This window comes from Zea mays, chromosome 3 (assembly GCF_902167145.1).
Source record: "Zea mays cultivar B73 chromosome 3, Zm-B73-REFERENCE-NAM-5.0, whole genome shotgun sequence".
In the NCBI taxonomy this organism is placed as follows: domain Eukaryota; kingdom Viridiplantae; phylum Streptophyta; class Magnoliopsida; order Poales; family Poaceae; genus Zea; species Zea mays.
Window position 1 is genome coordinate 164063444 of NC_050098.1, and position 22361 is coordinate 164085804.

Here is a 22361-nt window from a genome sequence, read left to right on the forward strand (position 1 = left end):
ATGTACCTAGGGCGCTAGCTCTCTCTCCGCTAGACACGTAGCACGCTGCTACACCCCCCATTGTACACCTGGGTCCTCTCCTTACGACTATAAAAGGGAGGACCAGGGCCTTCTTAGAGGAGGTTGGCCGCGCGGGACCGAGGACGGGACAGGCGCTCTCTTGGGGCCACTCGCTTCCCTCACCCGCGTGGACGCTTGTAACCCCCCTACTGCAAGCGCACCCGACCTGGGCGCGGGACGAACACGAAGGCCGCGGGACTTCCACCTCTCTCACGCTCGACTCCGGCCACCTCGCCTCTCCCCCCTTCGCGCTCGCCCACGCGCTCGACCCATCTGGGCTGGGGCACGCAGCACACTCACTCGTCGGCTTAGGGACCCCCCTGTCTCGAAACGCCGACAATAGTAGTGCTACGGATGTGGAAGCTAGAAAGGTAATAACATTACTACAATATACGATGAAATACGTGAATATAAAAAACTGACTTAATATCTTTGATTTGTAGAAACTGGAGTTTCATATGGAAGGTGTAAGCTTAGCAAGACCAGATAAGGCCAAGCCTAAGGGAAGAACAATAAAAAGTAGTGAGCAACGAGTTCTTAAATTGGGTGCGAAAGGACCTAAGAAGATGAGCAGGAAGTGCCAGAAATGTGGCATAGCTGATGGTCACAACAGCTGTACGTGTTTAACTGTGGAGGATAATAGGGTTCGATTAGCTAACCTATCTGGACGTAAGCGAGGACGGCCTCCTGGTTCAAGGAACAAAATCATAGCTGCAGCACCACATTGGAATGAGACATCAACGTCGAAAAAACGAACGGTGGATGTCGGAGATGATGATTCATCTAGTAGATAGTAGAATACCATTAGATTTATGATAAAATTATATTCTGGATGTAAATGTGATTCCTATGTTTAATTGACAATGCCCAGAAAATGTCATAAATATGCTTGCAAACTGACATAAACATATGTGGAATTTATCATAAGCAATTAACAGTTATGCAGCAAACTGAATGTACATCTACTTAGCATACATGTTTATGCAAATATGCATAACACGGCGTTGTGTAATGCATAAACTGGTCAGACTGTGAAGCATGACTGTACAAAAAAAAGAGATGTTTCCAGTATATAATGGTGATAATTGTATCATACACTTGAGACAAAACAAGAATAATGTATGGGCATAGAACGGTGATAATTGTATCATAAATGTATGGGCAAACATGCATAACACCGGCAATAAGTATATCATAAACTGGAGACAAAACAGGCATAATCCGAGGTTGTTGATAGCATAAAATAGTACAGGAAATTGGCAGAATCAAATGCAAGAAACACACATGACCATCAAATACATAGGGTACAATATTCCAGTTTAGACATTCGCTGATCCCCAAAGTTGTCATTGACATAACATAAGAAACGTAGTCTTTGCCCATATTATACACACATGACTGATCTGAAGTTTAGGGAACCATTGTATACACAATATATTACATGTCTAAACTAAACTACATCCATTAGACCTTGAATCTTTGGATGTCTTCAAGCAGCGGTAATGCTTTGTTCTTCGGATGGAATGTGATATAATGCAGCGCAAGAGACCGTATCTCACTAGTGTTGCCCTGCAAGACAATAAAATTGTGTTAGTTATACATGTGTACCATATGTTGCCTTGTGCCAACTATAGAATTAACTGATAAAATTGTACGTACTGCTTCTATGTCTGACCGCAGAGATCCTTCGACGCAGTCATAAAAGAGAATGTATCCCATAACATAAAACCCACAATCATTGGATCCTGCTGGCATGTTAGGACAATTTGGGCACAAGCCAACTGTGAAGTTGCCAAATTTGGGAAAGCATGTCCTGGGTCGTACATGTTGTATGGCTTTGTTTAATCTACTCATAATAACCTTAGCCCATGATACATTTCTGCCCCCTAAGTCCAATCCGGCAAAATGATAGTCCTTCCATGTGGTACCACCAAGTGTTGCCCCATATGGATTGGAATCTAAAATGTGAATGCACTTCTTCACTGTATTTACAACATACAATGTCCAGTGCCCCCTGCTTACCATGGGAACCATGATCTGACCATGTAAAAAAACATAAAGATGAACAGTGTAAATGACTTCCACATAACAATGTGATATGTACCATTTAAAAATAAATTATGTTTGTAAAATGAGATACGATTGTTACCGCTTTGCATTTATCCATTTCATCTGTCTCGGGCAATGCATTGTCTAAAAGTGTGTGCAGTACAGATTCATCAAAAGGTTGAGGGTTCCGACTGTGTCGTTCCTGTTCCTCAAAGTTGAGTAGTGACTGCAATAAACAATATAAATGGAGTCAGTATACTTGGGTTCACAGATTGTGTATCTGAATATGGTGTAAGTATGTTACGATAATTTACCCCAACATTAACATCAAGAATTAATCTGTTCGAACTCATGGAGGGCTACTGATTTTTGGCATCATGATCAACGCACTGGATGAAGCACTGCATGAACACATTGTCGAGACACTTCCCATCGGCAAAAGATTCATATATATCAGAACATATCGAAGAATATTCACCATAATCTAAAATGGTCCTGGGGAATTTTTGATAACAATTAGTGAGGTCGCGTAAAACTACCAGAATATAAACAGATTTTGATTTTGTCTGGACTTCATACCTGCTGGTGTCAGATTGTGTACCACACAAATATTCGCGTAGAGCTAACACAGTTTGCATCTCCGAATCAAGTGAAACCCGTTCAACCTGAGGAGTGTTTGTAGCTGGATCGGTTTCGACAGGAACCTAAAAAGATATATGAAAATATATATAAAAATCTGTGAACAGTTTTGACAACTATAATGAAAATGAAAATTACTGAGCTGACATAATCTGGCATAAACATATGTGGAATCAAGTGTCATAAACTGGCATAAAATTACTGAGCTGACATTACTAAACCAAATCAAGTGACATAAATATGCTTGCAAACTGGCATAAACATATGTGGAATTTATCAAAAGCAATTAACAGTTATGCAGCAAACTGAATCTACATCTACTTAGCATACATGTATGTGCAAATATGCATAACACTGCGTTGTGTAATGCATAAACTAGTCAGACTTTGAAGCATGATTGTACAAAATGTGTGAACAATTTTGACAACTATAATGAAAATTACTGAGCTGACATATTCAGATGGAGTCTGATCAAAGCATGGACCACTGTCGGGGAGATCTGTTTCTGCCGCTTGTTGGACGCCGCTAGTAGACTAACAATAATTGTATAAATGGATTAGAAGTTTAGTAAACTACTACTAATAATATAGAAAAACAACGAGGTGGTGTACTCATACCTTTATTTGCGGCGTCGCATCAAATATCGACGCGGAAGATTCCGTATGTGGTGTTGCTTTAGGAGTGACGTTTGTGTTGGTCGGCATGTTCTTGCCACCGTCACCATTTTTACCCTGAAAAAATGTAATGGTTATATGCTATTTAAAGAAAACGATGAATACAACCCTTCAATGAAAAATACAAGTAATAAGAAAAACATTACCACTGGGGTTGTAGGTGTTTTGATCTGTTTCGTTACATTTGTTTGAACCAGTGGATGAATATCAGCTTCATCGGGGCAACTTTCTAATAGTACACGAATATGTTGTTGCCTTAACAGTAATTCATGTACCTGAGTGTCTGTCAACTGCGTATCCTGCTGGGATGCTAGAGTAGACATATCGGGTATAGTTTGGGGGGCCGGACAGGTACATCCTTCTTTACGTATCATGTAAACAAAAAACATTGTTTAAAATAATGGCATCAAAACGATATCGACAAATGATTACATAACTTTTTTATATTGACGTAAAGACCATAAAACTGACTAACCTGCCGCCTGGGGAAGAATATCATCTGATTTTGTAGTTGTTTTCTGCACATCATAACCATCTTCATTGTCCCCCGACTCAGCACGGAGGACCTCATCAATTAACTCACCAAAAATATCAGATATATTGTATTGTTTCTCAACAATCTGCTGAAGAGTCTGTTTAATAACTGAACACGCCTTACCAACCTCCGTATCATAATGTGACAACTTCTCTATGAAACCCAGGCGGTGGCGGGAGTTCAATGTGAATTGTGTGCTGTCCAGATGGGTCAGGACGAGGTACATCAAAAGTGTTTGTCCTAGTATTATGCTGTTGTAAATTGAAAATTATTAAGTAAATATATAGCGTATCACTGAATATTATGTTGAAATTCTATGACAAAAAATATATAAATAGAATCTTGCCTTAAATTGTGCTTCAATAGGTGGTACAGCTGTGTAGCAGGTCTCTATGGAGCTTCGGAACTAAAAACAAGCGTGAAAGATGGAGTAAAACTTATAAACACATATATAGTGGAGTTTGATTTGTAAATATAAACAACACTGCTTCTATCCATGTACCATATATAAGACAAATTAAAATTGATAAATGTGATTCATATGTTTAATTGACAATGCACAGAAAGCATCATACATATGCTTACAAACTGGCATAAAGGTAAGTAGAAAGTTATCATATGCAGATAAAAAATATGATAGATGAAAGTCGCCTAGAGGGGGGGTGAATAGGCGGAACCTGAAAATTAAAACTTTATCCCCCAACTAGATCCCTTGATTAGTAGTTAGAACAAGATATACAAATATCGGAGAATAGAAACTAAGTTCTTGCTTGAAAAAGTATTGCTAAATAATGCGGAAGTGATAAATCAATATAACTAGTAAGTTATAGAATAACAAAGCAAGAAGCTTTAGATGAGAAGAGCACAAGGACAAGTTCTTTCTTGCAATGTGTTGCTTCACTAAATGGGAATTTAACTTGAAGCAACACCAAAAGATATTAGTAAATAAAGGTGCAAGAAAACTTAGAGCAAGGGAAAACAGACAAATCACAAGCAATAAACACAATGGACACGGGTGATTTGTTTTACCGAGGTTCGGCCCTCGAAGGCCTAGTCCCCGTTGAGGAGTCCACTTAAGGACGGGTCTTTTTCAACCCTTTCCCTCTCTCCCCCGATCACACAAGGATCGGTGAGCTCTTCTTCTTCTCAAGGATCACTCTCGATCCCACAAGGACCACCACAATCTTTGGTGTCTCTTGCTAGCTTTTACAAGCCTCCAAAACTTTGGAGGAAGTTCGATGGGAGTCAATACTCCACGCACAAATGAACACAAAGATGTACCACACACTATCTCTCAATGAATCTCACAAGGCGCTAGGGCTAAACTCAATTGAGTAGCTCTCAATTGCTTGCTCTCTCTTTTGTGGCACTTGTGTTGGTTGTAGTGGACTAAATCTTGTGTATAGGATGGATCAATGAATATATGTGGTTGGGAGGGCTTGAGTATGTCAACTAGATGACTTGGAATGTTGCTTGGGCTCCCACACTTTGAAGTGGCCGGTTGGGGTGGTATTTATAGCCACCATCCAATTTTGTAGCCGTTGGAGAAGCTGCTGGCGATGGGCGCACCGGACAGTCCGGTGCACACCGGACAGTGTCCGGTGCGCCAGCCACGTCATCCTATCCGTTGAGATTGGAGCTGGTCGACCGTTGGAGGCTTTGTCCTCATGTGGCACCGGACAGTCCGGTGCCCCTCTGACTTCTGCTCTGACACTCTGAATTCAACTGTACACTTTGCAGAGTTGACCGTTGCGCGCAGATGACCGTTGCTCCGCTGGCACACCGGACAGTCCGGTGTACACCGGACAGTCCGGTGAATTTTAGCGGAGCGACCTCCCATTTTCCCGAAGCTGGCCAGTTCAGAGCCGCTTCACTCTGGAGCACCGGACACTGTCCGGTGGTGCACCGGACAGTCCGGTGAATTATAGTGGGTTGCGCCTGAGAAACCCGAAGGTGAAGAGTTTGAAGACAATCCTCCCTGGTGCACCGGACATGGTCCGGTGGTGCACCGGACACTGTCCGGTGGCACACCGGACAGTCCGGTGCGCCATACCAGGGAGCACTTCGGTTTCTCTTTCTTTTGAACCTGGTCTTGTTCTTTTTATTGGTTTTGAGTTGAATCTTTGGCACCTGTAGAACATGTAATCTAGAGCAAACTAATTAGTCCAATTGTTTGTGTTGGACATTCAACCACCAAAATCATTTAGGAAAAGGTTTGAAGCCTATTTCCCTTTCAATCTCCCCCTTTTTGGTGATTGATGCCAACACAAACCAAAGCAAATATATAAGAGAATAATTGAACTAGTTTGCATAGGATAGGTGCAAAGATTGTTTGGAATTAAACCAATATTCATTTCATAAAATATGCATGGTTGCTTTTCTTTGTTTTTAACATTTTGGACCATGCTTGCACCTCAAGTTTTGTTTTTGCAAATGTTTTGGAAATTCTTTTTCAAAGTCTTTTGTAAATAGTCAAAGGTGAATGAATCATAAGATTTGGAAATTTCTCCCCCTGTTTCAAATGCTTTTCCTTTGACTAAACAAAACTCCCCCTAGAAGAGATCCACCTCTTAGTGTTCAAGAGGGTTTTGATATATCATTTTGAAATACTACTTTCTCCCCCTTTTTGAACACAATAGGAAAATCAATTGATAAATATTCAACACCAAGTTTTTTGAAATCGGTGGTGGTGCGGTCCTTTTGCTTTGGGCTAATACTCTCTCCCCCTTTGGCATGAATCGCCAAAAACGGAGTCATCAGAGCCCATTCTATAAGTTGTCTCCCCCTTTGGTAAATAATATATGAGTGAAAGATTATACCAATGTGGAGAGATAGTATGGAGTGATGGCGAAGGGTAGATAATACCAATAGAGTTGAGTGGAAGCCTTGTCTTCGCCGAAGACTCCATTTCCCTTTCAATCTACGACTTAGCATAGTAATATACTTGGAAACATATTAGTCGTAGTCATGGTACGAGAATAATAGGATATATGCATTTGTACCAAAATGAAAGAGATATGATCAAGAGATATGTTAATTAAGCATGATCATAGTTCTATATAATATAGATTTCTCCCCCTAAATATGTGCCTTGAGAGGAATACATATTTTGGCCTTAAATGCCAAGTGCACATAATTAGGTTAATGAGAACAAGTCTATATCATAGAGAAAGTGAAGTGCATTGTGACATAGTATATGTGTGATGCTCAAGACAGTTTATGCACTTATGAAAGCATGTTGCAAACATTTTAAGCATTTTCCTTTAAAGATTTCAAAGAGACTTAAGGACCATCCACCTTTGGAACAAAGGTAGCTTATCCTCGTTACAAGGTTAAGCTTTAAGCTCTTTGACAATAGAACCACTTCATCTAGTTTTAGCAAAGATGCAATAATGCATGAGTATGAAGCAGGGATAAATGCAAAGGACATGCTTTCTCTTCCTTTTACACAAGATATGCAAAGAGTGTATATAAGAGGAAGATTTTAGGTACATATGTAAATGATAGGAATAAGTTTTACCCGTTTTGTACCTTTACTTGTAGACGCTCTCTTCATTGTGCTTTTGTCCTTAGTCTTGTTTGCTTAAGACCTATGCTCAATGACAATGTGTGAAAATATTTTGCACAAGAGAGAGTTCTTACAACTAGTGATCCTTTTCTAAGTCATGGTTAGCATATATTAAGTGGATCACAAATTGTATAAATGAATCATGAATTCTCCTTTTAACTTAGTGCATATCAAGAGAGGTATCGATTGGAAGGAATATGAGGCACTAAGTGTCATTTGATGTTATTCTATGATCAAACAAATAATGGATGTGATCAAGAGAGTAACATATTGGTATAGGAATTAAGCTTAAAATAGGAGAATCCAATAAGCATGCTACTTTAGTAATGAGAGCAACAATCCTTGATAAAAGCAACATTATTTTAACAAGATGGATTGATGTGTAGTAGCATACTTCATGAGAAACACTATTCTCATGCAAGAGACTATATGAAATTACTAAGATAAAGCAATAGTCTCAACATAATCAAAATATAAGAATGAACTCCCCTAAAGATATGCATCAAGAAATTGAAAGAATTGATTTTGATGCATTCACTTTTAAAGGCACAAATAGAGAGAAGCATTATACATCTTGATCAAGGCTCATTAAATTTGTAATAAACAACTTGAGCCTAGTATTCTCAATATGAAAGGGTTTAGAATACTCACAACCACACCATTGACTGTTTCGTAGAAGTAGGTGGTGTTGTTCTTGATGTTCTCTTCTTTCATTTGAGAGTCCTCCCTTTGCGGTGGCTTCTTTTCCTTTCAAACTTATTGAAAATACTCAAGAAGAATGTTAGTAATACAAGGGAGTATATAATGATGGATGACTTCTTTTAGATAGAAAATAAGCATAATTCATCATTCATGAGTCACATAGACATGAAGTAAATTCCTTAACGTTAGTGCACATTAACAGAAAAGAGGAATGAGCACCTTTTTAATCATTTTGATTAATCAAAGGAATTTTACTTACTCATATTGAATTTATTATCATGACTTAGAAGCGCATCAATATGAGAATGGATATAGCAAAGGCATGAATTAGATTCTAATGGACAAGCGCATTTATGAAAATGATATTGAATGCATACTTAGTTAATTTTAGTCCAATAAAGAATCTATTCCTCACAAGGGTAGAATATGATAATTTAGATTAAATACCCATTGAAATGGGAACCAAACTTAAGAAGATGAGTTCCCATACCTTTGCTTTTACCTTTCTTTCTTTGGGTGAAGATCAACCCATGAGGCTTGTGCACTTTCTTTCTTGTAGATTTTCATAATTGAACTCAAGAGAAATGTTAGTAGCAACACAAGCACTAGTTTCCATTTTTGTAATCATTTTGATAAGAAATGAGAAGCTAGATTACCAAAACATGGAAACCCCATAGCATGAACTAGATTATCCATCGATGAGGTTATGTTCAATTTTAACTCATAAAACAAGCATAAATAATCCTTTGAGATTATAGGAACAAATCTAATTCATGATTTGGAAAGCGATAAATGTAAAAGAATCATATCCAATTTGAGCAAGTAAAAATACATCATAAAACATTTGGATTGATTTTTCTTTTCATGTTAGATTACATGCTTCCAAAGAGAAACTTATTCTCTACAAGTGAGACTATTTGGGTTACTTAGATAAAATCATTAGTCTCACTATTCTAGTTATAGAGAGAGTTTTCCTTTTACAAGTGTTCTAAGGATTTGAATTCCTTACATGACACCTTATTCCTTTAAGAACATGAAATATCTCTCTATATCTAGAATCATGGCAATAACAAGATAATTAGAGGAAGGATATGCCATGACAAATAGCAACAATTTTAAAGCATGTAGATTGTCATAATATAGACATGAAGAATATGCAATCTACCATATGAGAGGAAGTTCTTTAAAGAATGGTAACATCAATTTAAGGACATTTGAAGTGCTTCAATTTTTCTATGTGACTACACAAGACACATAAGAAATGATATTTTAAATACTTGAAAGATAAGTGTTACCATCCTTTGGCTTTCCTCCATGTTGTAGGCCTTGATTTTTCGCATATGATATCTGTTCACTTCCTACAACATATAATATCTTCCTCGAGATGATATGAGTTTAAGACACAGCAATTTGAAAAATAACCTTGGGTCAATCATGTATATAGATCATTGAAGATTGATGGCTTGAGTTGATAAGAATTGAATGAACTCTCTCAAGCACCCCAAAGACTTCATATCATCTCCTTCTCCTACAAAGCTTGTCAAGCACATTTTGGTACCCATCGCTTGATGGGTCCATTATGGTTAGTCAACAAAGATCTAGGAACCCAAAAGTCCTTTGTGTTAGCACTAGGTAAACTCATTACCTTTCTAGCACAAGTTGCAATTTTGGGTTGCCTAGTTACATAAGAATTAATTGACAAGCTAGGAGTGGAATTGTTACCAATGGGACAATCCTTGCATTGATGTCCCTTCTTTCGGCATGTGTAGCATAGGCGTTTTCAAGTTTTGAAGTTTTCTTCTTTCCTTGTTTGTTGCCTGCTACATGGTTAGTAAAAACTTTCTTTTCTAACCCCATGCCTTTTTGTTTTAAATGGGGACAAGATCTAAGCAAGTGTCCCTTCTTGGAGCATTTAAAACAAGGTCTATCATCCTTGTTAACAATCAAGCCATTTTTAATGTAAGGACATGACCTAATCAAGTGCCCCTCTTCAAAGCATTCACTACACCTCTTAATGTGAAGTGTGGCTTGATCATTACCTTGGATGTTACCTTTTGCGGAGGCGTAGTTGAGGCTTTTGTAGGAGGTGTTGAAATTCATCTTTTGTTTCTTCCTCTTGGCAATCCTATTTTCTTCAAGAGATGTAGTGCATGCCACAGTTGTTCCCGTCTCAAGCTTCTTCACCATGTGATCACGGTTATCTTGAGAAGGTTGGGCAATGCATTTCCCTTTTAGTTGTGTCAAGCTCTTCTTTAGCCTCTCATTTTCTTCTTTGAGCTTTTGATATGAATCATCATTTGTTCCTGCAAATTCTAGCTCAAAGGAAGATTTGCTTGTCGACAAACAACAAGCATTAGCACATGGTAATATAGTATCAATTTGAATACATGTGCATGAGTGAGGTTGTTGGGATTTTAAATTTTCTATCACAACCTCATGAGCAATGTTTAATATGATATGATCATCTCTAAGATTTTCATGAGAGCATAGGAGCATATCATATTTATCTTGAAAAGCTAGATTTTCAATTTTTAGCTTTTCCACTTGGTCCTTAAGCAAGGTATTCTTATTTACTGATTGAGCGATACAATGTAAAGCGTTATCTTGCTCAATTGAAATAGTTTCATACCTTTGGACCAAATCAACATGAGAGCACTTTAGCTCCTCATGTTCTTTAGTCAACTCGTCAAAGCATTGCATCTTCATGGAGAGAATACTTTCTAACCTTTGACGAGCTTCGCCTTGCTCTCTTGCTCTTTCTAGAAGCTTGAGCATGACTGCCTTATCTTCTTGGCTTAGGCGAGCGTAGAGTTGCACAAAGCTTCTTTCTTCCTCCTCATCCTCATTTGTGCTTCCGCTATCATTTGCATTAGCCACACAACACATGTGGGAATCGAAATGGGAAGACAAACCTTTTGGAGAGGTGGATTCATCGTTTGGTCTCCACCGTTCATTTTCTTCTTCTTCCTTGCAAGGGTTAGTATCACAAATACTAAAGGAAGTAGAAGCACAAAATGAACTATCATGTTTGGACTTATTAAATTTGCTTTTAACTCTAGTCCAAATATCATGCGCATCATGGATTGATTCGTTATAATTTGATATGAAGGCACGATAATCTTCTTTGCTAATAGAATTAGTTAAGATGTCAAAAGCTAGATAGTTTAAGCGATAACATCTTTGATCCTCCTCGGAATTAATTTTTCCATTGAAATTAGGGGGAAAATACTCTTGTCTATAATTTGTTCTAATCGAGGATCAATGGTCCTAAAAGCATTTACCACACTAGTAGACCATGAGTCATAATTAGAACAATCATCAAATAATATTTCAAGAGTTACCTCCTTTTGAGTTACGTTTGATGGAGGAGTCTTCTTGTTCTTTTGGGATCTTCTACGAGCCATCACTTCGAGTTGTTAGACTCAAGATGAAGTGCCTAGCTCTGATACCAATTGAAAGTCGCCTAGAGGGGGGTGAATAGGCGGAACCTGAAAATTAAAACTTTATCCCCCAACTAGATCCCTTGATTAGTAGTTAGAACAAGATATACAAATATCGGAGAATAGAAACTAAGTTCTTGCTTGAAAAAGTATTGCTAAATAATGCGGAAGTGATAAATCAATATAACTAGTAAGTTATAGAATAACAAAGCAAGAAGCTTTAGATGAGAAGAGCACAAGGACAAGTTCTTTCTTGCAATGTGTTGCTTCACTAAATGGGAATTTAACTTGAAGCAACACCAAAAGATATTAGTAAATAAAGGTGCAAGAAAACTTAGAGCAAGGGAAAACAGACAAATCACAAGCAATAAACACAATGGACACGGGTGATTTGTTTTACCGAGGTTCGGCCCTCGAAGGCCTAGTCCCCGTTGAGGAGTCCACTTAAGGACGGGTCTTTTTCAACCCTTTCCCTCTCTCCCCCGATCACACAAGGATCGGTGAGCTCTTCTTCTTCTCAAGGATCACTCTCGATCCCACAAGGACCACCACAATCTTTGGTGTCTCTTGCTAGCTTTTACAAGCCTCCAAAACTTTGGAGGAAGTTCGATGGGAGTCAATACTCCACGCACAAATGAACACAAAGATGTACCACACACTATCTCTCAATGAATCTCACAAGGCGCTAGGGCTAAACTCAATTGAGTAGCTCTCAATTGCTTGCTCTCTCTTTTGTGGCACTTGTGTTGGTTGTAGTGGACTAAATCTTGTGTATAGGATGGATCAATGAATATATGTGGTTGGGAGGGCTTGAGTATGTCAACTAGATGACTTGGAATGTTGCTTGGGCTCCCACACTTTGAAGTGGCCGGTTGGGGTGGTATTTATAGCCACCATCCAATTTTGTAGCCGTTGGAGAAGCTGCTGGCGATGGGCGCACCGGACAGTCCGGTGCACACCGGACAGTGTCCGGTGCGCCAGCCACGTCATCCTATCCGTTGAGATTGGAGCTGGTCGACCGTTGGAGGCTTTGTCCTCATGTGGCACCGGACAGTCCGGTGCAGCACCGGACAGTCCGGTGCCCCTCTGACTTCTGCTCTGACACTCTGAATTCAACTGTACACTTTGCAGAGTCGACCGTTGCGCGCAGATGACCGTTGCTCCGCTGGCACACCGGACAGTCCGGTGTACACCGGACAGTCCGGTGAATTTTAGCGGAGCGACCTCCCATTTTCCCGAAGCTGGCCAGTTCAGAGCCGCTTCACTCTGGAGCACCGGACACTGTCCGGTGGTGCACCGGACAGTCCGGTGAATTATAGTGGGCTGCGCCTGAGAAACCCGAAGGTGAAGAGTTTGAAGACAATCCTCCCTGGTGCACCGGACATGGTCCGGTGGTGCACCGGACAGTCCGGTGCGCCATACCAGGGAGCACTTCGGTTTCTCTTTCTTTTGAACCTGGTCTTGTTCTTTTTATTGGTTTTGAGTTGAATCTTTGGCACCTGTAGAACATGTAATCTAGAGCAAACTAATTAGTCCAATTGTTTGTGTTGGACATTCAACCACCAAAATCATTTAGGAAAAGGTTTGAAGCCTATTTCCCTTTCAATAGACACATAAAAAAATACCGAACAATGTCCAAATGGTTCTTGTCCTTTGCGTATCTTGCCCTTGTCAGCTCTTGTCAGTGCTTGAATAATATTCCTATCAAAATATTTGATGCGTGGTGTTCCATGTTTATTCTGAGGTGCCGCTGAGTCATGAAGATGATCCAAATAATACAGCTGCAAAAATCATAACATGAATCATTGTGAGACATAACAAAGCATAATCGACGTGTATATGGATTTTGCATAAAAAATATGGCTACATATAATAGACAAAAAAGGATATGCTTACAAGAATGACGATGGAACATTCGTAAATGGTTGTAGAAACGTTTGTAACGCTCCTAGTATGCCACTTCTTGGCAGCTTGGCATAAATCATTGAAAATAAGCTGGCACCAGTCCATCTGGTGGAAACGATCCATCTCCTCAGTTAAAAGAACCTCATGGTTGGTTATTCCCCAGCTAGCAGTAGGGAACAACAACCTATTGAACAGTATCAGGAAGAAGGATGGATCTGATGCTTAGATCATCGTCAGACCCTTTCCTCAGACGATCTTGAAGAGCTGCAACCCAAAATCTTCTTTCGATAAACCAAGTTTAGCCCTTAAATTGTTGGCAGCAACAGCTTCATCAATGCCCAATGTCGTTCCTCCACCAGCATTTGGTAACCCCAAAATAAGGTGCACCGTATCCTTTGTAATTTTGAGCTCCTTCCCTAGGCCGGCTCGAATTGTCATGTCATTATGGTCAAGTTTTTCCATCAGCCAAGCTAAATGAGATCTACTGCCGAGCACATCAACTCTCATATCAAGAATACTGGAGAACCCCCTCCGTGCAATAGCTTGGCACTGTCTGTCATTTAATATCTGGATTCTTACTAATACGTCTTGGGGATTGCATCTCACATTAAGCCTCTGCTGAAAAAATGTATACAATGAATAGCGTAAACATTTGCATCTACATAATCACAACTCAATGTTTAAATCAAACCTCAACACAACATAATTTCACGCAGAAAATGATATATTGCCATTGACCATAAATTCTAACCTGTCGGGGGGGGGGGTCCACTACTTTCCTCCGCTTTGTAACTATCTTCTTCAAGACTTTTGGAGGACTGTCATCCATGTTACGCTTCTTCGATAATGGCATAAAGTCATCATCCTCATCAGCAGCCTGCCTTGTTTTTTGTCTAACAGTTTCCGCCGGAACACGGGGTATGTCGACGCTAAAGCACTCTTGAGTAGACTGAATTATAATCCGTTTTGGATTAGATGGAGGTCGGCCTACGTTCTTCATGTATGATGTTCCTGCTAAATCAAACAACACATATACATAAAAACGTAAAGGAGCAATAAAAAGATAAGCGCAAATCAATTCAATTCAGTTCATGACCATGGATTACATTACTACACAAAAAAAGGCATGCAGCAGCACTACTAACATCTATGCATGTTGTGCAAAATACTAACAAATGGGGCCGGGGAGCACTGCTAGTGCCCACTAGGAAGGTTTTGGAGGTAGGGATAGGGAGACGTGCTGCTGCGTTCTCCATATATGATGTTCGAGCAAAATCAAACAACACGTATACATAAAAAACGTAATGGATCAATAAAAATTCTGCTCATATGCGACATCCAATTAATGTATAATTTGACTATTTCGTGTGTGCTGGCCCTAATTAAACAGTGAGATGTTTATGGCATAATATATTGATGTATATATCATAATTTTGTCAACAAAGCAGCATAACAAGGTGTTGAAAAGTGCATAAACGTGTGAGACGTTGAATAGTATACATTTGTATATCCGTTTAACAATAAATTTATGCTGAATTGTTTTTTGATACATCAAACAATTGAGTTAATAATTAGGTGAAACCGATTTACGATTCAGATTGTGTAAATATGCAAATGTAAGAGTAGGCTGTTGAAGACTTACCTGAGTGTGTATGTGCCTGGAGGCCGGCCGATTTCGGGACCCTCTGCAGGGGAGAAGCCCAAGGCGACGCGCGGCTCGGTCAATGCGTAGGGGACGCTGAAGTTGACGGCCGGTCGGACTCGTCGTTGGAGACGGAGCTCGCGACGGTGGGTGGATTGCCTAGTGTTCGGCCGCCGCGGTGGAGAAGAACGAGGGCTCGGTCTCTGCGGTGGAGAAGAACGAGGGGGCGGCGCCACCGCCTCCGTGATTCCGGGTCCCTTCCCTGGCGACGGCGTCTCTGCGGTGGAGAAGGCGATTCCGGGTCTCTGCGGTGGAGAATGTGAATGCGACGGCGGTGGAACTACGGGAGGAGAATCTCTATGGGTTCGGTGGTCGCGGTAGAGAAGAAGCCCACGACGGCGATTAATCTAGGGTTCAGCAGCTGCGGTGGAGAAGAAGCAGACGGCGACGATTGAGCTAGGATTCGGTCGCTGCGAGCGTTACGAGTGAGGTGAGCTGAAAAAAATGTGTGCTCGGTTGCTGGATTCGTGGGCCCGATACACGTAAACTGCTGCGCGAAATCAACGCGAAGGCCCATGGACCGACACGTGGATTACTGTATCGTAAAAGGCAACATAAGACATCGTAATATAAATATTTATGTGGGGACTAGTACGACTGCCCAGATTGCGGGAACAGAATCTTCCCGTGGGCCCGGATGCCCGAAACATGTGCATACCAAAAAAGTGTGTAAACCGTAATACGATTGAGCATAACACATAGTTATAATTGACGTATATAGGAGGTATAGTGAGCCAAAAAAAGCCTGCGCACCTGGTCGGTACGGTGCGGTCCGCGCACCTGGTCGGTACGGTGCGGTCCGCGCACCTGGTCGGTTGTTGGTCGGGACTTCCATTAGTTAGAGAGAGCCCAGTGCTCTAAATACTATATATATATATATACACACACACATTTTTTATCTCAAGTTCTTTAACGACCTGAGCCAGGCTCCCTACATCTCGTTTCCTGATTGAGAGAAGCCTGTAGGAACAGGTCGTTCGTGCAGTCACTGGCCTCACTGTAACCATGGGCCGACACTGGACGGCCCGGTCGTTGAGGTGCCTAGTCCTCAGCACTAACTCAGACCGGTCTAGTAGGTTTGTTCGGTTAATCTGGTTATCTATAGATTAAAAAAACTAAAAAATTTAACTTGTTTAAGATTTAAACCTACTTAATTTCACTCAATACATATGAATTGAGAGCTAACTGAATAAATCGTAATGCGTCTAGCAAAATAACCCCAACGCCTGGTAGTGCATCACCCGTGACGTACCCTGCTCCTACTCGAATCTGGATCGACTTGCATCCGAGTCGGTCAGTCAAGTAGTGTTTATGATCTGTCATAAAAAAAGTTGACCATCACGTCAGGTTGTCAGCATCACCCGTAGTTTCTCCACTCAGTGGTGGATCTAGGCACGAATATTATTAAGATCATTAGGTCAACTTGATTATATCATATAATATTTTTAAACTTTGGCAATGTTTTTTTAAAAAAATTATAAATTTTATTGGGATCGACTGACTCTCCACTTGTATGTGGCTAAAAAAACTCGAACCCTTCGAACAGGAAGCCGGGCTACCGAACAACTTGGATGCTAAAGTCTAACCAAATTAAAGTTTTGTCGGCATCCACGTCGTTCGCCTCCTTGAAAGAAAGACATAGCCTGGCAACAACCACATCGATCCAGCTAGCACGCATCCATTAACCATCCGGAGATGACAGTACGTATACGTGCCAGCAACCAAAAAAAAATATCTTGATTGGATCAGCTGACGTGGGCGATCGTTAACCATAGCGCTTAATGTGATACACACACGCGCATTTGAAAATACACACACGCGCATTTGAAAAATAAACTCGCTTCGATCGTTGTCTATTCTAACATCTATTAGGCAGCCCCGGTCCTATAATTTTAAGGGCCCACTATGCAAGCTCATTGTGATGGGCTTCTAGGTTGTATAATTTTTTATTATACATATAAATAATATGTGTTAAGTTTATTTGCAAAAACATAAACACGTACATTGATATATATTTAATTTAATATGTCTTATAATTATCGAGATATAAAATCGACCAAAATAAAAATATATTTAGTGTTAGTTGAATAACCTAATTTTTCTAAGGAATTCCATTTTTTCAAGGGAAAATTAACTCCCTTAAGAAAATAAAATTTTTTTGGAAAAATGATGTTGCCAAACTAGCCCTGATATATTGGAGCTAATATGATTACCTTAATAAAGAACAGAACTCCATCACATCCATTATTTCTCATGAAAAATAAACATCTAAGACCTAGTCAGAAAAGCAAGTAATTATTTCATCAGAATTGAAAGTTTACAACTAAATATATAAGACGCTAGATAAATAAAAAAATAACTATAAAAGAATATGTCTGAATATGAAAGAATAAGAATTAGTGAATATTGAATTATCTAGGAGCTGCGAGCCTTTGACATGCGATTGGCGACAACAGTGAGGACGAGACTGGTTCTGTGCAACGGCGTAGGAGGCCTTCAACCGACGCTTTAGTCTGATGTGTGTCGTCTTTTCTGTTTTTGTGCAATTCGACAAGACAATAATTTAACATTAACCATACTATTTTATTAGATATTGGGCCCCTTTCTTTCTTAGGCCCCAGGCGGTCGCCTCCGCTGCATGGCCCTAGGGCCCGCCCTGCTATTAGGTACTAGTCGCATTGCAATAATGGAGATAGTAAATAGTCGACACATGATCTAGGAATTGGCCATCACCATATCTTGGAAAAATTCCTGGTATGCCATCAGATTTTATACTCATTCCTTGTGTGCCACTGAGTGGCATATAGGTATATTTTTTTGGCGCGCGCAGCACCGTTCATGAGTTTTTAGGGGTCATAACAATATTGGGCTAGATATGGAGCCATCTCGGCTCGTTCGAGTTCGAACTCGCTCGGCTCGTTAAGCTAACGAGTGATAGAGTTAACTCGACTCGGCTTATTTACAAGCTCGAGCTAGAGCAGAAAAAACATTATGTATATAATAATCCATTTCTAGTTAATTTCAAACTAATTTAATAATAGAAAATAATAATTATACTCATAGTTTCAAATACAACATCAATGTAACGCCAAATTAACATAACCCACTAGTCATAAATTTACAATTCACACACATATTCATCAGTTTAACCAAAGTTAATTTTGCATTAATCAATTTAACATATAGACATAGTTTATCTATCATTAGTTTATATATATATATATAACATGTTGATCAATTGTTACGTAAAGGATATGCATATAATTTTGTTTTGCTGAATTGTGATAGCTTCTTTAGCTCGCGAGATGGCTCATTAACGAATCGAGCTAGAATGTCAGCTTAACTCTTAAAAAATTCAAACAAACCGATACTAATCGAGCTGAGCTGACCACGAACTGAGCGAGCCAACAAGCCACGAGCATTTCATCCAACCCTAGTTGCCCGCATAAACGAAGAAAGCCAAAAATCAATGTTTGTCTGGTTGGCTTCTCTATCATTATATACAATATAAATGTTCTAGATTTAAAATATACATGTGAATATTGTACCTCTCCAAATACTAGATTCAATAATTTGGACCGTTTCTTGCTCTATAATAGGGAGGTGACAAAACTGGCGGGGATATAATACGCCTGCACGGCTTGACGGATGTTTGTGAAAAAAGAAGAGCGTGTTTTTTTTCTGTTGACCTACAAGTAGACGTTGACCTGGAGTCCCTTTATCAAGGCTGCTTGCTCCCACCGCTCGTTGCAACTTGCAAAGGCAGCTACCTGCTCACCGTCCTATTGTCTCTGCCCCCACCTACCGGTACGACGCGCATGCATGCTCCAACCAAAACACCTCTCATCTCTCTCTCTCTCTCTCTCTCTCTCTCTCTCTCTCTCTCTCTCTCTCTCTCTCTCTCTCTCTCTCTCTCTCTCTCTCTCCTGTTTGCATTGTATATCCCGGTCTCCAAATATCTATGAATCTATCTTTAGTTATACATACGCCTACACCAGTATGTGTATCAAATTACTAACGTGCAAGCAGAAGCAACAGTGTTGTTTCAATTCCTGTGTTGTAGTCGTATAGCTAAATAGTAACAGTATCGATCGTCTCATTTTTCTTGATCAACTCGGTCTACTGTGTGTGGGCAGTGTGCACGTACCAGCAGGGATGTTGAACAGCGGATCATGCTTGGCCGGCGGACATGACGGCAATAACGACCAGCCGAACGGAGACGGTGGTGGCCAGCAGTATGAAGGGACCGGCGGCAAGAAGCAGCTCGAGTCCTCGAGGCTCAAGAAGAGCAGCGGCAACAAAGATAAAGCCGACGCCGCAGAGGACGACTACCCCAACCCCAAGTACTGCACCAACAACACCAGCGGTGGTACCAGCGTAGCCGGCGCGCCCTACTGCGTCGGCGTCGGCGTCGGCGGAGGCGGAGGCGGATACGGGAACAGCTCTCGCTGCGGCGGCGGTGGCGACGGCGACAGCTATGGCAACAGCTGTCCCTACGGCACCGGCGGCAACGCACCATACAACAACGCTCCCGCCGCCTTCTGGGCTCCCCAGGACGGCGCCAGGTCGCCGTTGTACATCAATACCCAGGCGGTGCACGTGTACGGCATGCCTTGTGTGTCCAACAACGATAACAGCAACGACGACGACAAGAGGACGAAGAGAGGCAACGGGTTCTTCGGCCCGGTGTTCCATGCCGCCGGCCACTTCTTAGATCGAAAGTTCGGCTTCGACGGCAGGGACTGATGACTGATCCATATGTAGACATGGCCGACGTGCCATCTATATATGATCATATATGTTTAATTTGCTTCACCCTAGCCGTCTCCACATGTAGACATCTATATATGATCATATATGTTTAACTAGCTGAATGCCCGTGCGTTGCAACGGAAATATATAATACCAATATACTGCGATAACTTATATACAAAATGTGTGTTATATTGTTATGAGAAAATGTTTCATAATCAATTTGTGATCCTAGCCATATATAACTTTTGTTATTTTAATCTAGTTATTTCATCACTACATTGCAACCATCAGTATCATGCAGACTTCGATATATGCCACGATTTGTATGGTCTCATCATTGGAGAGCATGTTCCACACATGCCGGAAAAATTCCCTCGTACATCATTAGTCATCAGACACGCACCACCATATGCTCTTGCTTAAACAAAAAGGTAAGTGTGTATGTGTTTGCGAAGAGAATTAAAGGCAGGCCGACACAAAAGCTACCCTGACGGTGGCGAGGATGACGAACTGGTCACTATTGTCGATCCTCTTCTGTGTCACCTCCGGCGCCAAGATGACGCCACAATCCTCGATATAGTAGTCATCGAACGCACGCGACATGACGAGTACCGATGACTCTTGGTTGGGCTGCCAAACGAAGTGCACCCCGGGCTCATCAGCGAGGTAGTACCCCTGGCCGTTGCACCACCGGATGCGCTATTCCACTACATACATCATGTTCGAGGACACTCACACAACGTCAGCAACGTCCATCGTCCCAGCGCACAAGAATTCATGTCCGGTCAGTAGCGACTTACGTGGCAGGTTGGGCTTTAGGTGGACGATGAGCTAGACGGCGTGATGACGTCGTCGTTGGATGCGGTGTCCACAACCCGAGAGTCATCGACGTTGGCGACAACCATGAGGCCCCCCTGCTTAACGATGGACAACGCGGTGCAGCTGCTGTCACACCCGGGTTTCAGGGGTCCAAAACCCGGGCGCGAACATAATCACCAGGTGTGCTGCACATTCATGGCACAGGATCGAATATCACGATTTTACTATATAACAGGAGTTCTATACAAAATAAATAGATAATTACATTATAAGGAGACAACGGTCCAGCAACCCAAAGTTGACTGGGAGACGACGACCTAGACCTCTCACGAACACATCGCAGCATCCTCCAAGCGCCTCATCCTGCGGTACCTGTTCTTGACCTGTGGGGGGGTGTGAGACAGCAAGAGTGAGCTCACATACGTTCATCGCTCAACAAGTTGTGGGGAATAATGTGCATGAACTCGCCAAAGGTGGGAGCTCACGTGAAGTGTAAGGCTTACCAAAGAGGATGGTTAGAGCTGAGCATTGCTTTTAAAGTTGGTCAAAATTTTATTAGCAATTACTAAGTAAGTAAATACCAACCCAATTAAATAGTAGAACAAAAGTAACAACATCACCTGCGATGCAATGCATATGACAATTTGAATTTAGTTCCATAAATTAATCATGTGAGGGTCCGAGCCGCTCATGACCGTGAGCACGGCTAGTATACCAGTTTTACACTCTGCAGAGGTTGCGCATCTTTACCCACAAGTCATGTTACCCATCTGCCAAGGGATCACGACTTCCCATACACCTCTACCGAGGAGGCGAGGCAGGGTAACGCTACGAGGCATTTACAAAGTTCCACTAGCTTCAGAAAACCCGCTACAGTTTATAGGAAGCTCCAATGCAGGAATCCCTTGCAGGACCGCCATTGCAGCAAAATCCTCCCGAGGGCCTCCCTACACTGACCACTCCCCTACTGCCCTTGCCCCTTTCGGGTAAGGTAGTCCTCCACTAGCTTTCCTAATTAATCAGCCAAGGGCGTCCCATTATACCCTTGTGGTAGCACTGTTTTCCCGGGTGGTCGCTCCATGTTCCAATTAACATAATGATCTTATCATGAACAATAATAATAAACAGATAATAAAAGTGTAACCGTGAACAATGTATCTTCATACCCAAAACCACATAAAGCACTAGCAAGTACTACCCAAAAGTTCAGTGGTAAACAAGGTATAAAGATAATCAAACTAGGGTAACCTATTGGGTCCCATCAAAATTAACCTATGCAGATCATTATGATTAATTAGAACATGAGTAGGTAAAAAGAAGTGATCAAGAGCACAACTTGCCTGAGACTTGAGATTCCAGGTACCAGGATGATCTTCAGATTCTCGTGACCTCACGCTAATCGTAGCAATACAAACAAACATGGTATAGGCAAAATTAACATCACACCAAACATAAGAATAAACTGCGTAATAATAATCTACGCGTTGCTACGAGATCGCGGGATCGAGAACCA

General features: G+C 41.1%; 1 protein-coding gene across 1 annotated transcript; it reads left to right on the top strand.

The window, feature by feature from the left end:
- Positions 1-19030: 19030 nt before the first annotated feature.
- On the top strand, positions 19031-20230 carry LOC100281109 (loricrin). The gene is made up of 2 exons (NM_001154028.2): positions 19031-19081; positions 19411-20230. The coding sequence occupies exon 2, from the start codon at positions 19430-19432 to the stop codon at positions 20018-20020; it is 591 nt and encodes a 196-aa protein (NP_001147500.2). The 5' UTR covers positions 19031-19081; positions 19411-19429; the 3' UTR covers positions 20021-20230.
- The last annotated feature ends 2131 nt before the right edge of the window (positions 20231-22361 follow it).

Bases quoted from the DNA above. Each gene is read 5' to 3' on its own strand.
- LOC100281109 (NM_001154028.2), top strand. From the start codon at position 19,430: ATGTTGAACAGCGGATCATGCTTGGCCGGCGGACATGACGGCAATAAC.